This window comes from Gracilinanus agilis, chromosome 5 (genome assembly GCF_016433145.1).
Source record: "Gracilinanus agilis isolate LMUSP501 chromosome 5, AgileGrace, whole genome shotgun sequence".
NCBI classification, from domain to species: Eukaryota; Metazoa; Chordata; class Mammalia; order Didelphimorphia; family Didelphidae; genus Gracilinanus; species Gracilinanus agilis.
Window position 1 is genome coordinate 160,332,301 of NC_058134.1, and position 14,383 is coordinate 160,346,683.

The following is a 14,383-nucleotide window of genomic DNA, read 5'->3' on the forward strand; positions in this document are numbered from 1 at the left end:
AACAACAAAAAACCAATCTCTCTCTTTCTCTATTTGTGTGTATGTATGTATACATGTACAAATATACACTGTATCTAAAATATATCTCAGGTAACAGAGTAGGGAATACCATTAATATGATATTAAAGGATGACTGTTTTGACTTGCCTTATTAATTTTTCTGATTATAATTAATTATCATTTTAAATCAATCTTAAATTTCTTTGTTCATTCAATATTTTTATTGAATTGATCTGAACTGTTATTATGTGCAAAGCCAATATTATTTGATATTGGGGCATATAAAAATGAATTCTAATTCATTTGTCTTGTCTACAAGGCTTCTGCTCTCCATAATCTGAGGAACATTGATCTAGGACTAGAAGGGACTCTCTAAGGTTGTGAAATACAAACTCCTGAAGGTCAAGTGATTGGCTTACAGTAACAGATGATAAAGTTCAGAAATACAATTGGAGTCCAAGTTGTCTGACTCCAAGTACAATTGTGTTTCCACTATAGTATACTGGAGGATCTAGCTTAGCTTCGAAGATATATACAAATAAGAACAGTAGAAAGTCAATATAATCTTGGTAATACAAAGAAGATTGCAGGACAGTTCAGATAACCTCCTTCGCCCACCTTCTAACAGTTGCTCTGGCTCTTTTCTACAGAAGGTTTCCAACTTGGTCTCCTATATGACTTATGGCTCATAACTTCCTCCTCACTCTTCCTCTCATCTTTTTTCTTTCTCTCTTTTTTCATCTCTCATTTTTCTCTTTCACCTCAGAGATAGGAATCAGTCAATCTATATATAAGTATTTATTAAATGCCTACAATGTGCTGGCACTGTGTTAAATGCTGGGAATATAAAGAAAAGTAGAAGGCAGTCCTTGTTCTCAAGGTGCTCCCAAAGCTTCATTATTATGCTGATTTATTCTGTGGTTGGGGTAGATATCTCTATTGGTCTTTAGAGCTCCAATGATGGCCTGTATGCAATGAACTTGATGTTTTTATGATCCTCTGGGAACCACCAAAATTACAGTAGTGGGAACAAGAATGGAAGAGAATCAGAAGCCATGGATCCTCTGCAGGCATGGATCAGAAAGGAAACTTTAATGCAGAGTGATTTCTAATGAAACAGGGATGAAGTGATAGGTTAATAGGAGCCAGGCTAGCTGTTATTGATGGAAGTGGAGATAGAATCTAACCCAAAACAAATAGAACAGGCAATGTTCAATCCACAACTCAGAGAAGGTCCCATTCCCCACTTAATCTTTTCAAACACCTTTCCAACGTCCAATGATAGAGAAATAATAGAGTTGTTTTTAAGTCTGTGATGATGGGTAGAATCCAGGATAATTTATCAAGTCCTCTGGGATATTTTTAGGTTTGTATTTGTAGAATGAGAATTTGTATTGTATTTATGATTCAAAATATTAAGGAATCTATATTTTAATTCCTAAGTTTCACATTACCAGCAAATCTTCTACTTGTTCATTAAAATAAACCAAGCCACAGTTTAAAACCATAAAAATATTATACACACATATATATGAATATAGGTAAATATTCTACATCTTAAATTTGTAAATTGAAGGAAAGTTTTTAATTGTCATTTCATCAATATGCCCCACTGTAGAAAAAAAGAGTGCTAAGTCCTGGTATACAGAATATAGCATCATTCTTTCTATGAGATCAATTTTTGAAGTTACTCAAAGCAATTTTGTTTCAATTTCACCTAATTTTAGCATGAAAGAAACAGAAGAAGATTGTGGCAATGAGAAAGCAAAGTCTTAAAAAGCATATAATTTGACTATATATAAAGTTCATAAAAGAAGAGATTGTCAGAAATTTACCTGGAGCTCAACAATGTTGTTTAAAGAAAATGATTTTGTAATAATGAATGGTTGATCTACAAATCTGTCAATCCCCATCTTAAAACAAAACTTGTCTTCTTAGGAGAAAATAAAGTATCTAATACTTAACAAATTAATTACATTCACACTATATTTCTAATGGAAAGTTTTGTGGGGTGTTCTTGGATAGCACTTCAAATTTAATATTACTGTATGGAGTATATGATTTGTACATAAAATAATGCTTCTAAGTGAAATCTGTACTTGGTGAATACATAACTGTCAGGGTAGTATCAGACTAGTTCCAGACACCTGAGGTTAAAGTTGAATTATCAGCAGATCACTTACAAGTGTTTTTCAATGTAGATAAGTTTAATGTAGCCAATCATATTCTTGTAATATGCATATCTTGATTTTTTTAGCACTTTACCTGATCTTAAAACTTCAGCCCTTAAACTAAAATGTATGTATTAAAAAATAATAATTTTGTCCAGGGAGATAAGGTTGAATCTTATTACTCCAATTTTCAAACAATATTTTTGGCATTTATTAATAGATATGTTTTCATGTAAAAAATGTTTATGGATTCCTAAAAAAATAGAAAGAAGAATCAAAAGATTTTGATGGAAAGAAAGAATTTTATTCACTATAATATAGACTAGTTAAGTGAAAATATAAAACATTCATGAAATCAGTGGAAATAATACTCTTGCAAGATTACATAATTCACAAAATAAAATAACAGAATTTAATATCACCATATAAAAAACCTAGAGAACTATTCTGCAATATTGTGTAATGTTTTGACCGTATGAACTATATGACTATTCAATGGGTTTAGGCTTTATCATGCAAGTAAATTTATATGATAACCAGTTGGATTGAATCAATAATAACATGAGAACAGTATACTAAATAAATGGTTGTGTTAAAATTTTCACTTGTCTAATCAGTTGTTTTTTATTATATAACCATATTCTGAATAGCAATAGTTTACATGGACAAGTTAAATCCCTGATATGTATTATATGTATAAGGTCTATTTTGTTTAACAAAAGGAAGCATTTATAATGATATGTCACCATTCATTCATTGCTATAAGAAGTCATTCAAGAAAATCCATCTGAAATGAAGACTATTTCTCATTTAGTTATGTAACTGATTTTTTACGCTAAACTTTTTGAAGATTCTTTACTTATTTTCTAAATTTATAGAACTGATTTTTTTACCAAATTTGGTAAGGAAATGATATAGGCTTTAGATTATTGAAAATCCCAGTCACCACGAAGTATCCAAAAAATTTGAACTGTGTAAGAATAATGTTTTTCTGATTCCAAATCAAATATGAAGTTACTAAGCCATTTATGTCTTTGTATTCTTTCCTATTCAAAAAGAATGTCCTTTAGATAAACAGATTTTCTTTTAGATCATAGACAGATATAAAGGAAGAAGTGCCAAGTGCCACTCTTTAAGCCGAATTAAAATGAAAAAAATAAACTAGGAGATTATTTTAAATATTTTGGGACCCACCTAATATAAATCGTCTTAAAAAGTGAAGATCATGAAACATTATGTACTTACTTCTGATCTGCGTCCTCTGTTCAAATATGTACATACTGGGCTGAAAGCACCACTCCCACAGACATATAGGTGAGTACGGTTGAAAGCCTGTATCACTCGCACAAAGTTCCCACAGCCATGCTGCAAGAAAAAACAAAGTGTTACGTATGTTTCTCTCTCTCCCTTTGCCTCTTCCTCTCCTCACCCCTCTGTGTGCGTGTGCGTGTCTCCCTCTCTCCTTCTCCTCCCCATTCTCTCTCTCTCTCCATTTCTCACTCTCTACTCACTGTCTCTCTGACTTCAGTTTTATGCATTGTGTTTGTAATGTCAAGCTATAAACTCAAGAATTTCAAGTTGCATAAAACATTAACTAAACATGATGATCTTTTAGTAACCATTCCCCTATTGCCTCCTCCAATCAAAATTAAGAAGTTCTTTATTGCATACTGTGAGAAGAGAATTTGTATTTTGATTTGATCAATAAGGGGTTTAGACTTCCCTTCCATTCATTTTGAATTTGGGTCAATCAGCAACCAGGGAATTGATCCCATGGGCACTCCCCGCTTGGGTGGTGCCAGGCTAATTGAAGAATTGTGATTGGTTCCTGGGGAGTGACATAAGAGAGCTAGTGGGTGTAGTAAGGATTTATAAGATGAGACCCAGCAGGAAGCTGGGGGAGTTATTTTCTGAGGCTGAGATTTGGAGATAGACACTGAGTTATTAAGACTTTGGATGATTAGGCTAGAAAATACTTCCCCTCCCCTCTATATTTCTCTCTTTTTTTTCTTGTTAATAAATCTAGCTATTAAGAATCTTGTGACTTAAGGGTTAATTACAATTCTGGGCAACCACACATTCTAACCATTACATTACTATATTGAACTGATAAAAAAGAATCTATGATTGATCATTTAGAATGAGTTATCATTCTATCATCAATATCATCAATCATTTACAAATAGTTCTCTTAACTACAAACCAAAGAAATGGTAAAGATCTATCCTTCTGATAAAGTATTGCAAAAATGAAAGAACAGTGACTTAACTGAGAGTTTATAACCAGGATTGAAGTCCCAAGTCTGTTGTTATTTGTACACTTTGACAAATTAATTTTACTTCCTTAGACCTCCCTTCTTGCAAGGGTAGGAATGTTATATTACATTCTATCCAGAGAGACAAGGACAAGAAGACCCACCAACACTGGGTATCCTCTTTGTTCCTTACCACCACCACCCAGGACCCTCTTCAGCCACCCAAAGCCCTTCTAGACTGCTCAACTGTTCACATAGTTTGGGTAAGATGAGATTCACAAACTATATGCCCTTCAGTGAGATGGAGAATCACCAAGAGTTTTGCATACTACTACCTCCTAAGGATGTCTGGGCATACCCTAGCGATGGCAAACTTTTTAGAGACTGAGTGCCCAAACTGCAACCTTCACATTGAATGTGAGCCCCACACCTTACCCCAGACAGGGGAGGGAGGAAATGCTTCCATTTGGTTGCTGGGCAGAGGGACAGTTGATTTGAGAAATGTCTTCAGGTGTGGGTAGAGAGGGGGAAGAGAGTAGCCCTCTTGGTCATGTTCTGGCACACGTGCCATAGGTTTGCCCACACATCCCTAAATCTTATCTCTGAGACCTAATAATCCTTGCCACTATCATCTGTTAATGAGTACCCTAAGGATTCAGTCTTCCCCCCTCCTATTAAAGTATGAGTTCTTTGAGCAAGAGCATTCATCCCTTTTTCCATTTATATCCATGCTATTTTCAATGCTTAGATGAATCTTTGATTTCATTGATTTATTTCCTGAGTCTATCAGTTCATATCATACTCCATGCAAAGCACTCCATAACATGTGATATTTGTCCTCATTTTTCTAAAGATTCTTCTTAATAAATATCTTTTAAAAAATTACACAGAGATAACCTTAGGCAAAATGCTACAAATAGGTTAATATCCTTTCTCCACAGCTCACTAAAGACTTTCTTCTACCCTCCTACCACTGTCTCCAGTACCTTTCCAAAATGGTCTGTCCCCTGTCTAGTACCTTTAGATACTTAACATAATAACAATGCTGACATGATTGATATCTAGTAGTGTTGTGAGGCAACAGACAACTTCATCTGAGATTCAGATGTTTCTATCTTTTGACCTGCAAAGTCCCAGATTTCACATCTAGGATCATGAGTAGGTACAGATCTTCATAGTTATAGTTATTTCATGATAGTCTAGCTAATCACTTCTCAACCATATTTCAGACAAATTTTGGCTACAAAAGTCCAAACTTAAGACAAAATTTAAGTTTCTTCCAGCCTTAAAACCAAGTTTTTAGAATCCACTAATAATTTAAAGTGAACTTTAAAAAATTTTTCTCCTATATATCCTATATATCGTTTTTTCTTGTTCATGCAATGATTCATTCTTGAGAGAAATTAGTATTTTTCTTTTTTGGAGAGTAATTTTTTACAGATGTTTCTTTTCTAGATTTTTCTTGTCAAGTAATCAGTCACAAACTTTGTAATCAAGGGAATTAAAGCTTACTCAACAGATTGTTTTATTTATATTTAAGACTTTTACATTTATGTTCAATAATTAAAAGTACTTTATTCTGACACCTGTTTATAAAGATAACTAAAAAGTGTTTATATAATTGTTGATACTATTTTGTTTCTCAGGAGGAAGTATATATCCAAGTACCTGGTTGTGTATGTATTATGTATATATTGGGAATAATTGGAAGTAGTAAGACCCATGTGTTTATTTTTTTTTCACCTTCAAGCTCAGTCAATTTAAGATCCTCTATATTTTCCATTAGCCAAGGAATTAATCCATTCCTTTTATACAAGTTATGTCTATTTTGCCTTGAGTCCTATAAAATAAATAATTGAATAAGAAATCACTGACCATTCTATACCATTGGTGTTGAAAAGAAATAAATCAAAAGGATTTTGTAAAATAGGAAGGAAAGAGTTGATGGATTGAGTTCTCATGATCCATAAATACAACTTTCACATGAAGAAATTGAGTATAAGGCTTCTTGTATGAGTTTAGAATTATAACATGTTTTACTAGTTTCTGATAATAGTGGTATCATTATGATATGTAACTACTAAAATTTTGTTGATAGCTTTCATACAAATGTCTTATGTCAACCTTAGTTTTAGAAATCTATGTTATATTCTTTCCAATAATGTTTCCAGGATGCATCATATAATTTTAAATAAAATGTTCACATTTTTAAAGCTACGGTCTCTTATCAGTGGCTATGTTCTTCAGTTTCATTTATTTCTTATTTATTATAGAAAAAACACTTTATTATCTACTAGTAGTGTTAGGGGGAAAAGGAACAGCATATAGTCTCTCAGAGAATAGTCCTCTATGCCCTTTGCCTCCTTAGATACTGTAACAACACAAGAATATTTATACAGCTCCCTTTAGTCTGAATTAAAATGATCACCTTACTTGAAATAACAAATACACAGAAGTAGTGATGGTCTACAGGATTTGGGAAGTTCTCCTATATGCTAAGTTTATGAGGCTTGAGAGAGGGTGCAGTTTGGCTTTCAATCAATCTGTGGCTTCAATTATCTTCCATATATGATTACTTGAAAATTTCCCCTTCTCAAAATTCCATTCTGTTATTTCTGTCTTCTAGAAATTTCCACACCTTGATATGTTCCCCAACACTAACTTCTCCTTTCTCTTAAGGGTACTCCCACCCTCTCACTCTCATCTTCTTCACCACACATGCAATCTATTGACAGATCTCCTTAATTCTACCTCTAAAAAATCTCTCATGTTAAGATCTTCTCTCATTTACTATTACACTCACTCACTAATTACACTGTTATTTTCACTTAGATTATTGCAAGAGCCTTTTAAGGTCTGCACTCTCAAGTCTATTCCTTCTCAAATCCATTTTTCACACTGCTGCCAAAGTAACACACTGCCAAAATACACATGCTTTGATAATGGCATTCCTCAATCATTGTAAGTGGTTCTCTATTACCTAAGAAAATATAAACATCTCTTTTTGTTCGAGGGCTTCCGATAGCATATATGCAACTTTCTTTTCCAGCCATATTTTACGCCCTTCCTGTTAGAAGACTTTGGGTTTCAAAAAAACTCGAATCCTCTTCATTCTCCCATTCTTGTATCATTCTCACACAAGTCTTGTTCATCCCATCCCTCATCTTCAAAGTGGTTCTCTTTCCATATCCGTGTTTTTAAGTCTTATTCTTTCAAGGCCTGAATCAGGAGCTCTAGACTTCATGAAGCCCTTCTTTCTTCAGGTGAAAGTGTTCTTTGCCTTCTCAAATTTATCATAGTACTTTACGTGAACTTTCCCTATTTCAATTTGTTGAAGGTGGATAATACCTTGGATAGCATTCAGTCTAATCATTGCTAAACAAAGATTCCCCTTTATGCACTTTGCAATCAATAGGAATTTAGCTTTCCCTTGAAAATCACTCTAATGAGAATAATCGTACTCCAATCTAAGGGAGTATCTTTCACATTAATGTGTTTTGTTAGGATGTGTTTCCTTATCAAAATGCATTTTTTGTACAATTTCCATCCATTGTTGGAAATTTAGTGCATTTGCATTTATCTCCCTTGGCTACAACTCTCTCTAGATTGTAAAACTCTTAAGACATGTATTTGAGCCACAATTTGACTTTCCCCTTCTACACACAATTCCATTCAATAAACAAACATTTAAGATGATAATGGAGTAAGGATGATAATTCCTATATATAAGGCACTATGGTAGACACTCAGGAAGATAAATGGATTAACAGGACTCAGTGAAGGAGCTTTCACCATAATAGTGTTGATAACAAAAATTAAAGAAAGTAAATCTGATACAAATTTGAATATGAGTGAATAAAAAACAAAAGTGCTGTAGGAGTTCATCAGTAATAGAGACTGCACCAAATGGGTAGGTCAGAGAAAAATGGTATGATGCTAGTGGCATCTGATTTGCCAACCTAAAAGAATAAATATTACTTATATAGTTGTATCCAGGGATTCTTGAATTCTGGACATAGTAAATATTATTTAAAAGCAAGAAATTGACAAATTTTAATTAAGTGCCTGCTTTGTACTTTTCATTCACCGTGCTAGGCATATAAGACACAAATGCAAAAAAATCAAATATTTCCTGCCCTTCCAAGTCTTATATTAGGAATAGGAAATAAAGCATGACTCTGTGACCCATACTGCCAGTGAGGGTTTTCTTGGCAACAATATCATAGTGGGTTGACATTTCCTTCATCGGTGGATTATGGCAAACAGCAGCTAAATGACTTGCCCAGGTTCACACAACTTACTGACTCCAGGGCCAGAGCTCAATCCACTGAAACAATTGGCTGCCTCTTACTTCTATAAGTACATACAAATTTATATATGGAAACAAGGTAAAAAGGCAGAGGAAAAGCTGGGGACATAACAGAAAACGCCTTGTCTAGAAGTTAGTGTTTTACCAGAATAAATACAGTCTCAGAGAGTTGCCTAGATCACTGAGATGAAAAATGACTGGTCTGTGATAAATCCTCCCTATGTCAGAGGTAGGTCTTCCTGGTTCCGAGGTCAGATTTTCTTTATACTGCCCCTTTCTGTCTCTCAACACTTAAAACACTTATGTAAATGTCAGCTTTTATCATCATTCTCACCTGAAGCAAGTACACGAGATTGCAGGATTTTGAACTGAAAGATTAGAATTCATTTTTTTCTAACCACTTCCTTTTTTAGAAGAGAAAACTGAACATCAGAGAGATGACAAGACCTCCCCACCTTTCTAAGTCAAGGAGCTAGATGGTTTAGAGCCAGATCTTCTGATGCCAAATTCTATATATTACATTATGCTATTATATGGAAAATACTGAGTGCTTTTAAGGACTTGGTTATGGTGTGAAGGGAAATAATGGGAGAGAAATAACTTCTTATATTAAAAAAAATTTGGTCTCCCTATAAGTTCCATTCATTTGTCCTAGTTCTACCTCTGGTCAAAAAGAATGAGCTAAAACATGAGGAATGTATATAATCAGTATTCATATATTGCATGATAGCACATATGTAAGAGGAAGAATGAGCTAAAAATAGTAGCACAGCCTAAAGGAACTTATAATTGGATGGATAAAACATTAAATAAAAATGACAGAAAATAAACCAAATAATTAAGTGCTAAGCTGTGTTGGACATATTTTCTATACGGCCAAAGAGGTGCTTATCTTAAAGGCTGACCAAAAATAGAAACACTTATTTGAACATCTCAAGGAGAAACATCAGTAGGCAACAAGTGGCATTTTTTCTTCTGCTTTCAGTCAGTGTGTGTGCTAGTCACAAATTCTGATGAATGTTGCGATAAAGTCTTTTACTTGAATTCTTGTGTATCCTGCTTTGTTCTTTTCTTTATTTGGGCAAATACTCCTTAATTAAATTCATTTCTAATTGTCGATTTAATCAAATCTACCTTTCTTGGCAAATATACTATATTTTCATTTTCAGTATGTGGTCCTTCAAAACTACCTGGTGAATAAATTGTTTAAATGCACTTGATTTATCATTAAGGAAACTTTTAGCAAAAGTCTACAATAGTACTTGGTACTAAGACTTGCACCTTGTATATTCAAACTGATGATATTGCTATAAATGATGATGAATCATGGATAAACAGTTCAACTAAATTATCTAAATTTAGCCATGATACTACCTTACTAAAATTATCCTTCATCTTGTGAGCTACAAAACTTATTTTTGGAAAGGTCAGGTGGTTTGGGGGAGATCCCTATATATTCTTGCAATTAGTTATCTCTGCTCTAGGCACACTCCCTTTTCCTATTTCCATCCTATTTCTGGAATATTCTGTCTTAAAATTTTCTTTTTTAAAAATCATATTTTCCATCTGATGTGGAAGAGTGGTAAGGGCTAGTCAATGGGAGTTAAGTGGCTTGCCCAGGGTCAAGTAGCTAAGAAGTATCCAAGGACACATTCGAACTCAGGACTTCCACCTTCCACCTTTAGACCTACCTCTCAAACCCTGAACCAACTAGATGCCTCCTATATTATAAATTTCTATGAACCATCATATATTTCTAGGATAACATATATGACAACATATATCAAACCAATCCTATTTAAATTTAAAAAGACCCCACTTTTCCTATGAAATCTAAAACCCTTTTATGTATATCTCAGCAGCTCTAATGAATGGAGTAACAATACAATTATATAATAATAGAATCATCAGAGCAAGAGAGAAATTGGAAAACTTTAGTGTGGCAATGTTATAAATCCAGAGCTCAGCCAATGGTAGATTAAAGCCCTTACTATCCCTTCAGGGACAAGTATTGCCCTAGGGTGCTTTTCTAGTTGCCCTTCCCATATTTTGAATACTAGCTGTCTCCAATTAAATCATATAGTCTCCTTTTTAATATGCTAAATAACGAAGGCCTCTTCGAATATAAGGAGAACAATTATTTCATTGGATTATAACACTGACTCACTAGTATATCATTTCAATTTTAAACTAAGTATGTACTTAAGAAGGAGTGATATTCTCTGAATTGTACGCGTCTAAATTTTGTTCTCAGCCAGTTTTATCTATCAATTTAAAAGAATCCATCAGATTTGATATTAAAGACAACATTTCGCATTTAAATAACATTATTGATTCCATAATGCCTAAATAATATTCACTGAAATAAAATTCAAGAATAAAATTCAAGCTCACTTATTCCTATCCATATCTGAATAGAAATCCTGAATACCAGGTCAGACAAGTATCTGTCCTTCCTCTATATGAAGAGGGTCTATATCTTCACAGATAGAGAGCTCATTCTTCCCTACACATTTCTCTTTGGAATAATTCTAATTAATTAGTAAGAATATTTTCTTCATATTGAGCCAAAATCTGGATCTCCTGAATCTCTTTTCAACCATTCACTTTCTATTCTATTCTCAGTTATATCTACCCTCCTTGTAAAAAAAAAAAAAAGAGATAAAGAGATAGAATGTCTCACTACCCCTAAAAGTAAAAAAAAGAAAATTAAAAGACCAAACTTGTATTTATGGCTGTCTTTAATAAAAAGATCAGCTGCAAGGTTGATTGACTGGGCAGATTCTAGCCTTTAAGATGGCCATAAAACCATTTTACTACTTTTTTTTAAACTATATTTTACTACATTTTGCTACTTTTTTTACTATATTTTTACTACAATGTTTGTTTTGAGTTGCAATAATTATACAGGCTATGAATCTAAAGAACACTCGCTCAGTTTTTGGGCAAGGAACAAAAGCACTATGGTTTTGAATAATATTCTTTCAAATTTCTAAATGAATTGAAATATTTCCACAAGATCATTGTAATCATAGACCTAGAAACTAAAGTGTCTTTAGAGACCTTCTTTTCTAGAGGTCTTCATTTTATCGATGAGGAAACTGTGTCCAGGAGACATAAGTTGTCCAAAATCTTAGAAGTATTTGTAACACAGATTGTCTGATTCCAGAGCCAGTCCATTTCCAAATCATTTTGCCCCAAATGAGCTATTTTAAAATTCTGAACTTTTTAGACACGTCTGGTTGATAAGTTGGATTTCCACCTTATCTAAGGTTTAGCAGCATCTCAGCGCCACAAGGAAAGCAACAATAAAAAGTTAAAAAGCAAAGGCTAATATAGTAGAAATGCCATTTGATTTAAAAGAATCTGTGTTTGAAGCCTCACTTGGGCACTGCAACCTTAGAAAAAGTCACTTAATATCTCTGGGCCTTCATTTTTCTCATTTGCAAAGGTTTGGATGAAATAATCTCAAAGGTATTTTCCATTCCTGAATTGCACACTCGTGACTAAATATTTTTAAATGCTTGTCTATTGAAACCTGAGAGAATTTAACAAAAATAAATGACCTGAAAGTTATTTCCTTTGTTTATAATTCTTCTTTAATCACTACATGTTTTTGAGTGCAAGCAAATAAGTCTTTGAAGTGGCTATTTGTTCAAAAATGCATAGACCTCATTTCTTACCAAATGATATTCCTTGTTAATTTAAATTGTTTTTTCAGAGGAATAAATGAAGTCCTTTCCATTACACAGGGTTAGCTCATTGTGGACATAGAAAACTTTATTCTACACAATTAATAAATTGAGTAAAGGTTGACATTATGTTTGTGTCATGCTTATATAGATGTATATGCACAGATTATGCATGTGTCAGATTCCATTTATTTTATTCAAAACTATTCAACATTATTTAGTACATTCATTAACCCCTATTTCCTCGGTTTGGTAGCTTAAATCTTATGGTATTGCTTTCAGCTTTAAAATATTTTCTATATTAAGATATAAAATTATGTGAAAAAATGCATGGAGTATAGGAGTGTAGATATCAAGGAATTGGAGGGGAAAAGGGTAATAGTGTTATTATGCTAGGAAAGGATAGAAATGTGGAAGAGAAATAAGTATCTACCATCACAACCCAATGCCCTATAAAAGTCATTTGTTAGAGGATTATGATTCCTTATTTATTAAGATTTAATTTTAAAAGTATACTCTTTTAAGGTCTAATATACATGGCACTTTATTAATAATTTTAATTAATGTTTGTCTCGGACTTAGGAAATTCAGTTATTTTTGTCATTGAAACTATCTTCCTCAATGCTTACGGCAGGCACTGAATTAAAAATCTGTCATACCTTTGTTTTGCATAGAAGGTAGTAAAGCATGAAAATTAGGGTTACAGAATACAATTAAGAAAAAAGACTAAGACAAAACACCCAGAAGATCTAACCTTAGCTGCTTTAGCTGTTCACAAGAAAATGTACTAATACTTTCAAAGAAGTACTTTCTGTTTAAAAGGTTATGAGGCCTAAAAGCTGCTAATTTAATTTATAATTATTAACTAGTTTTTAATTATGAGGCAAGAGAGGATAATGGAAAGAAAACCAGCCTCAAAATCAGGTAAAATTGAAGAGTCGTCTCTGACATATACTGACTGTGTGACCCTGGACAAGTTAAGATATTGTCTCTTCGGTTCTATAGGTAATTCTAAGACACAAAGACTTCAGAGCCGGCATTGACCGGAGTTTCCTCATTGGGATTTTGTCAGTCTACCTATAAAATGACAGAGTTGAGTGAATAAACAATATAATTTTTTTTAATTATAGGCCAATTACTATAAATTCAGTCCTACCAGATGACTATTAAAATAATTTCATTTCTTATCCAAAGAATTATTTCTTTTGTGAAATAAATGTGAAATAAAGGTGAAAATGTGATGCTTTTTACAGGTAACAAATACTCTATATCCTGACACAATAAAAACATTATCTCTACATTCAAGAAGGTTATACAAGAAGGATAACCAGAAATGTTCACCCAGAAAAGCGATAGAAGACAACGTGTGATAAAGGAAAGAGAACCAAAAAAAAAAAAACAAAAGCTCAAAGAGAGTGAGAGGAAATTGAGCTCTTTTCAAGCAGTCTAGTTAAGTAACAAGTTAAGAGGTCAGAGAAAGGAGGAAAGATGCTTCTAGTGGGAGTGCAAACCCTGCTACTAACCACCTATGTTCCCTCAGGCAGGACAGTATATTGGCCTCTTTGGACCCCAGTTTCTTCATCTGTAAAAGGCATATCCTCAATCTGATGATTCTGACAATGTCTTCTAGCTCTGAATTCTCTGATCTTATACTAAATCATTTGTTCAAGAGAATGGAGAAAATCAGTGGGAATTTCCAGAACTAGAATCCACAAGGAGGACTATGTCATCATCAAATTCTCTGGTTTATTTTTTGTAATTGTATTAACTAAAAGTTTTTGAACAAAGAAAAATCAATTACTAATTTATAGCCTAAAGACATTACTGAACCACAAAGTATTTTTGAAGCAAAGGGTTCAGTAAAACTCAATTATGTTGTGAAAAGAATTGAGGAATATACATATATATGTATATATATGTATATATACCATATTATTATAGGATAATTTTAATTATA

The 14,383-nt window shown here is 33.2% G+C and overlaps 1 protein-coding gene across 1 annotated transcript in view; it reads right to left on the bottom strand.

Annotated features, from left to right (window-relative positions):
• SEMA3C (semaphorin 3C) overlaps positions 1-14,383 on the bottom strand; it is a 186,775-nt gene that overhangs the window by 79,732 nt on the left and 92,660 nt on the right. Inside the window, exon 5 of the mRNA XM_044677375.1 lies at positions 3,417-3,536. Within this exon, the coding sequence (XP_044533310.1) occupies positions 3,417-3,536 (120 nt within the window). The remainder of the gene's footprint in view (positions 1-3,416; positions 3,537-14,383) is intronic.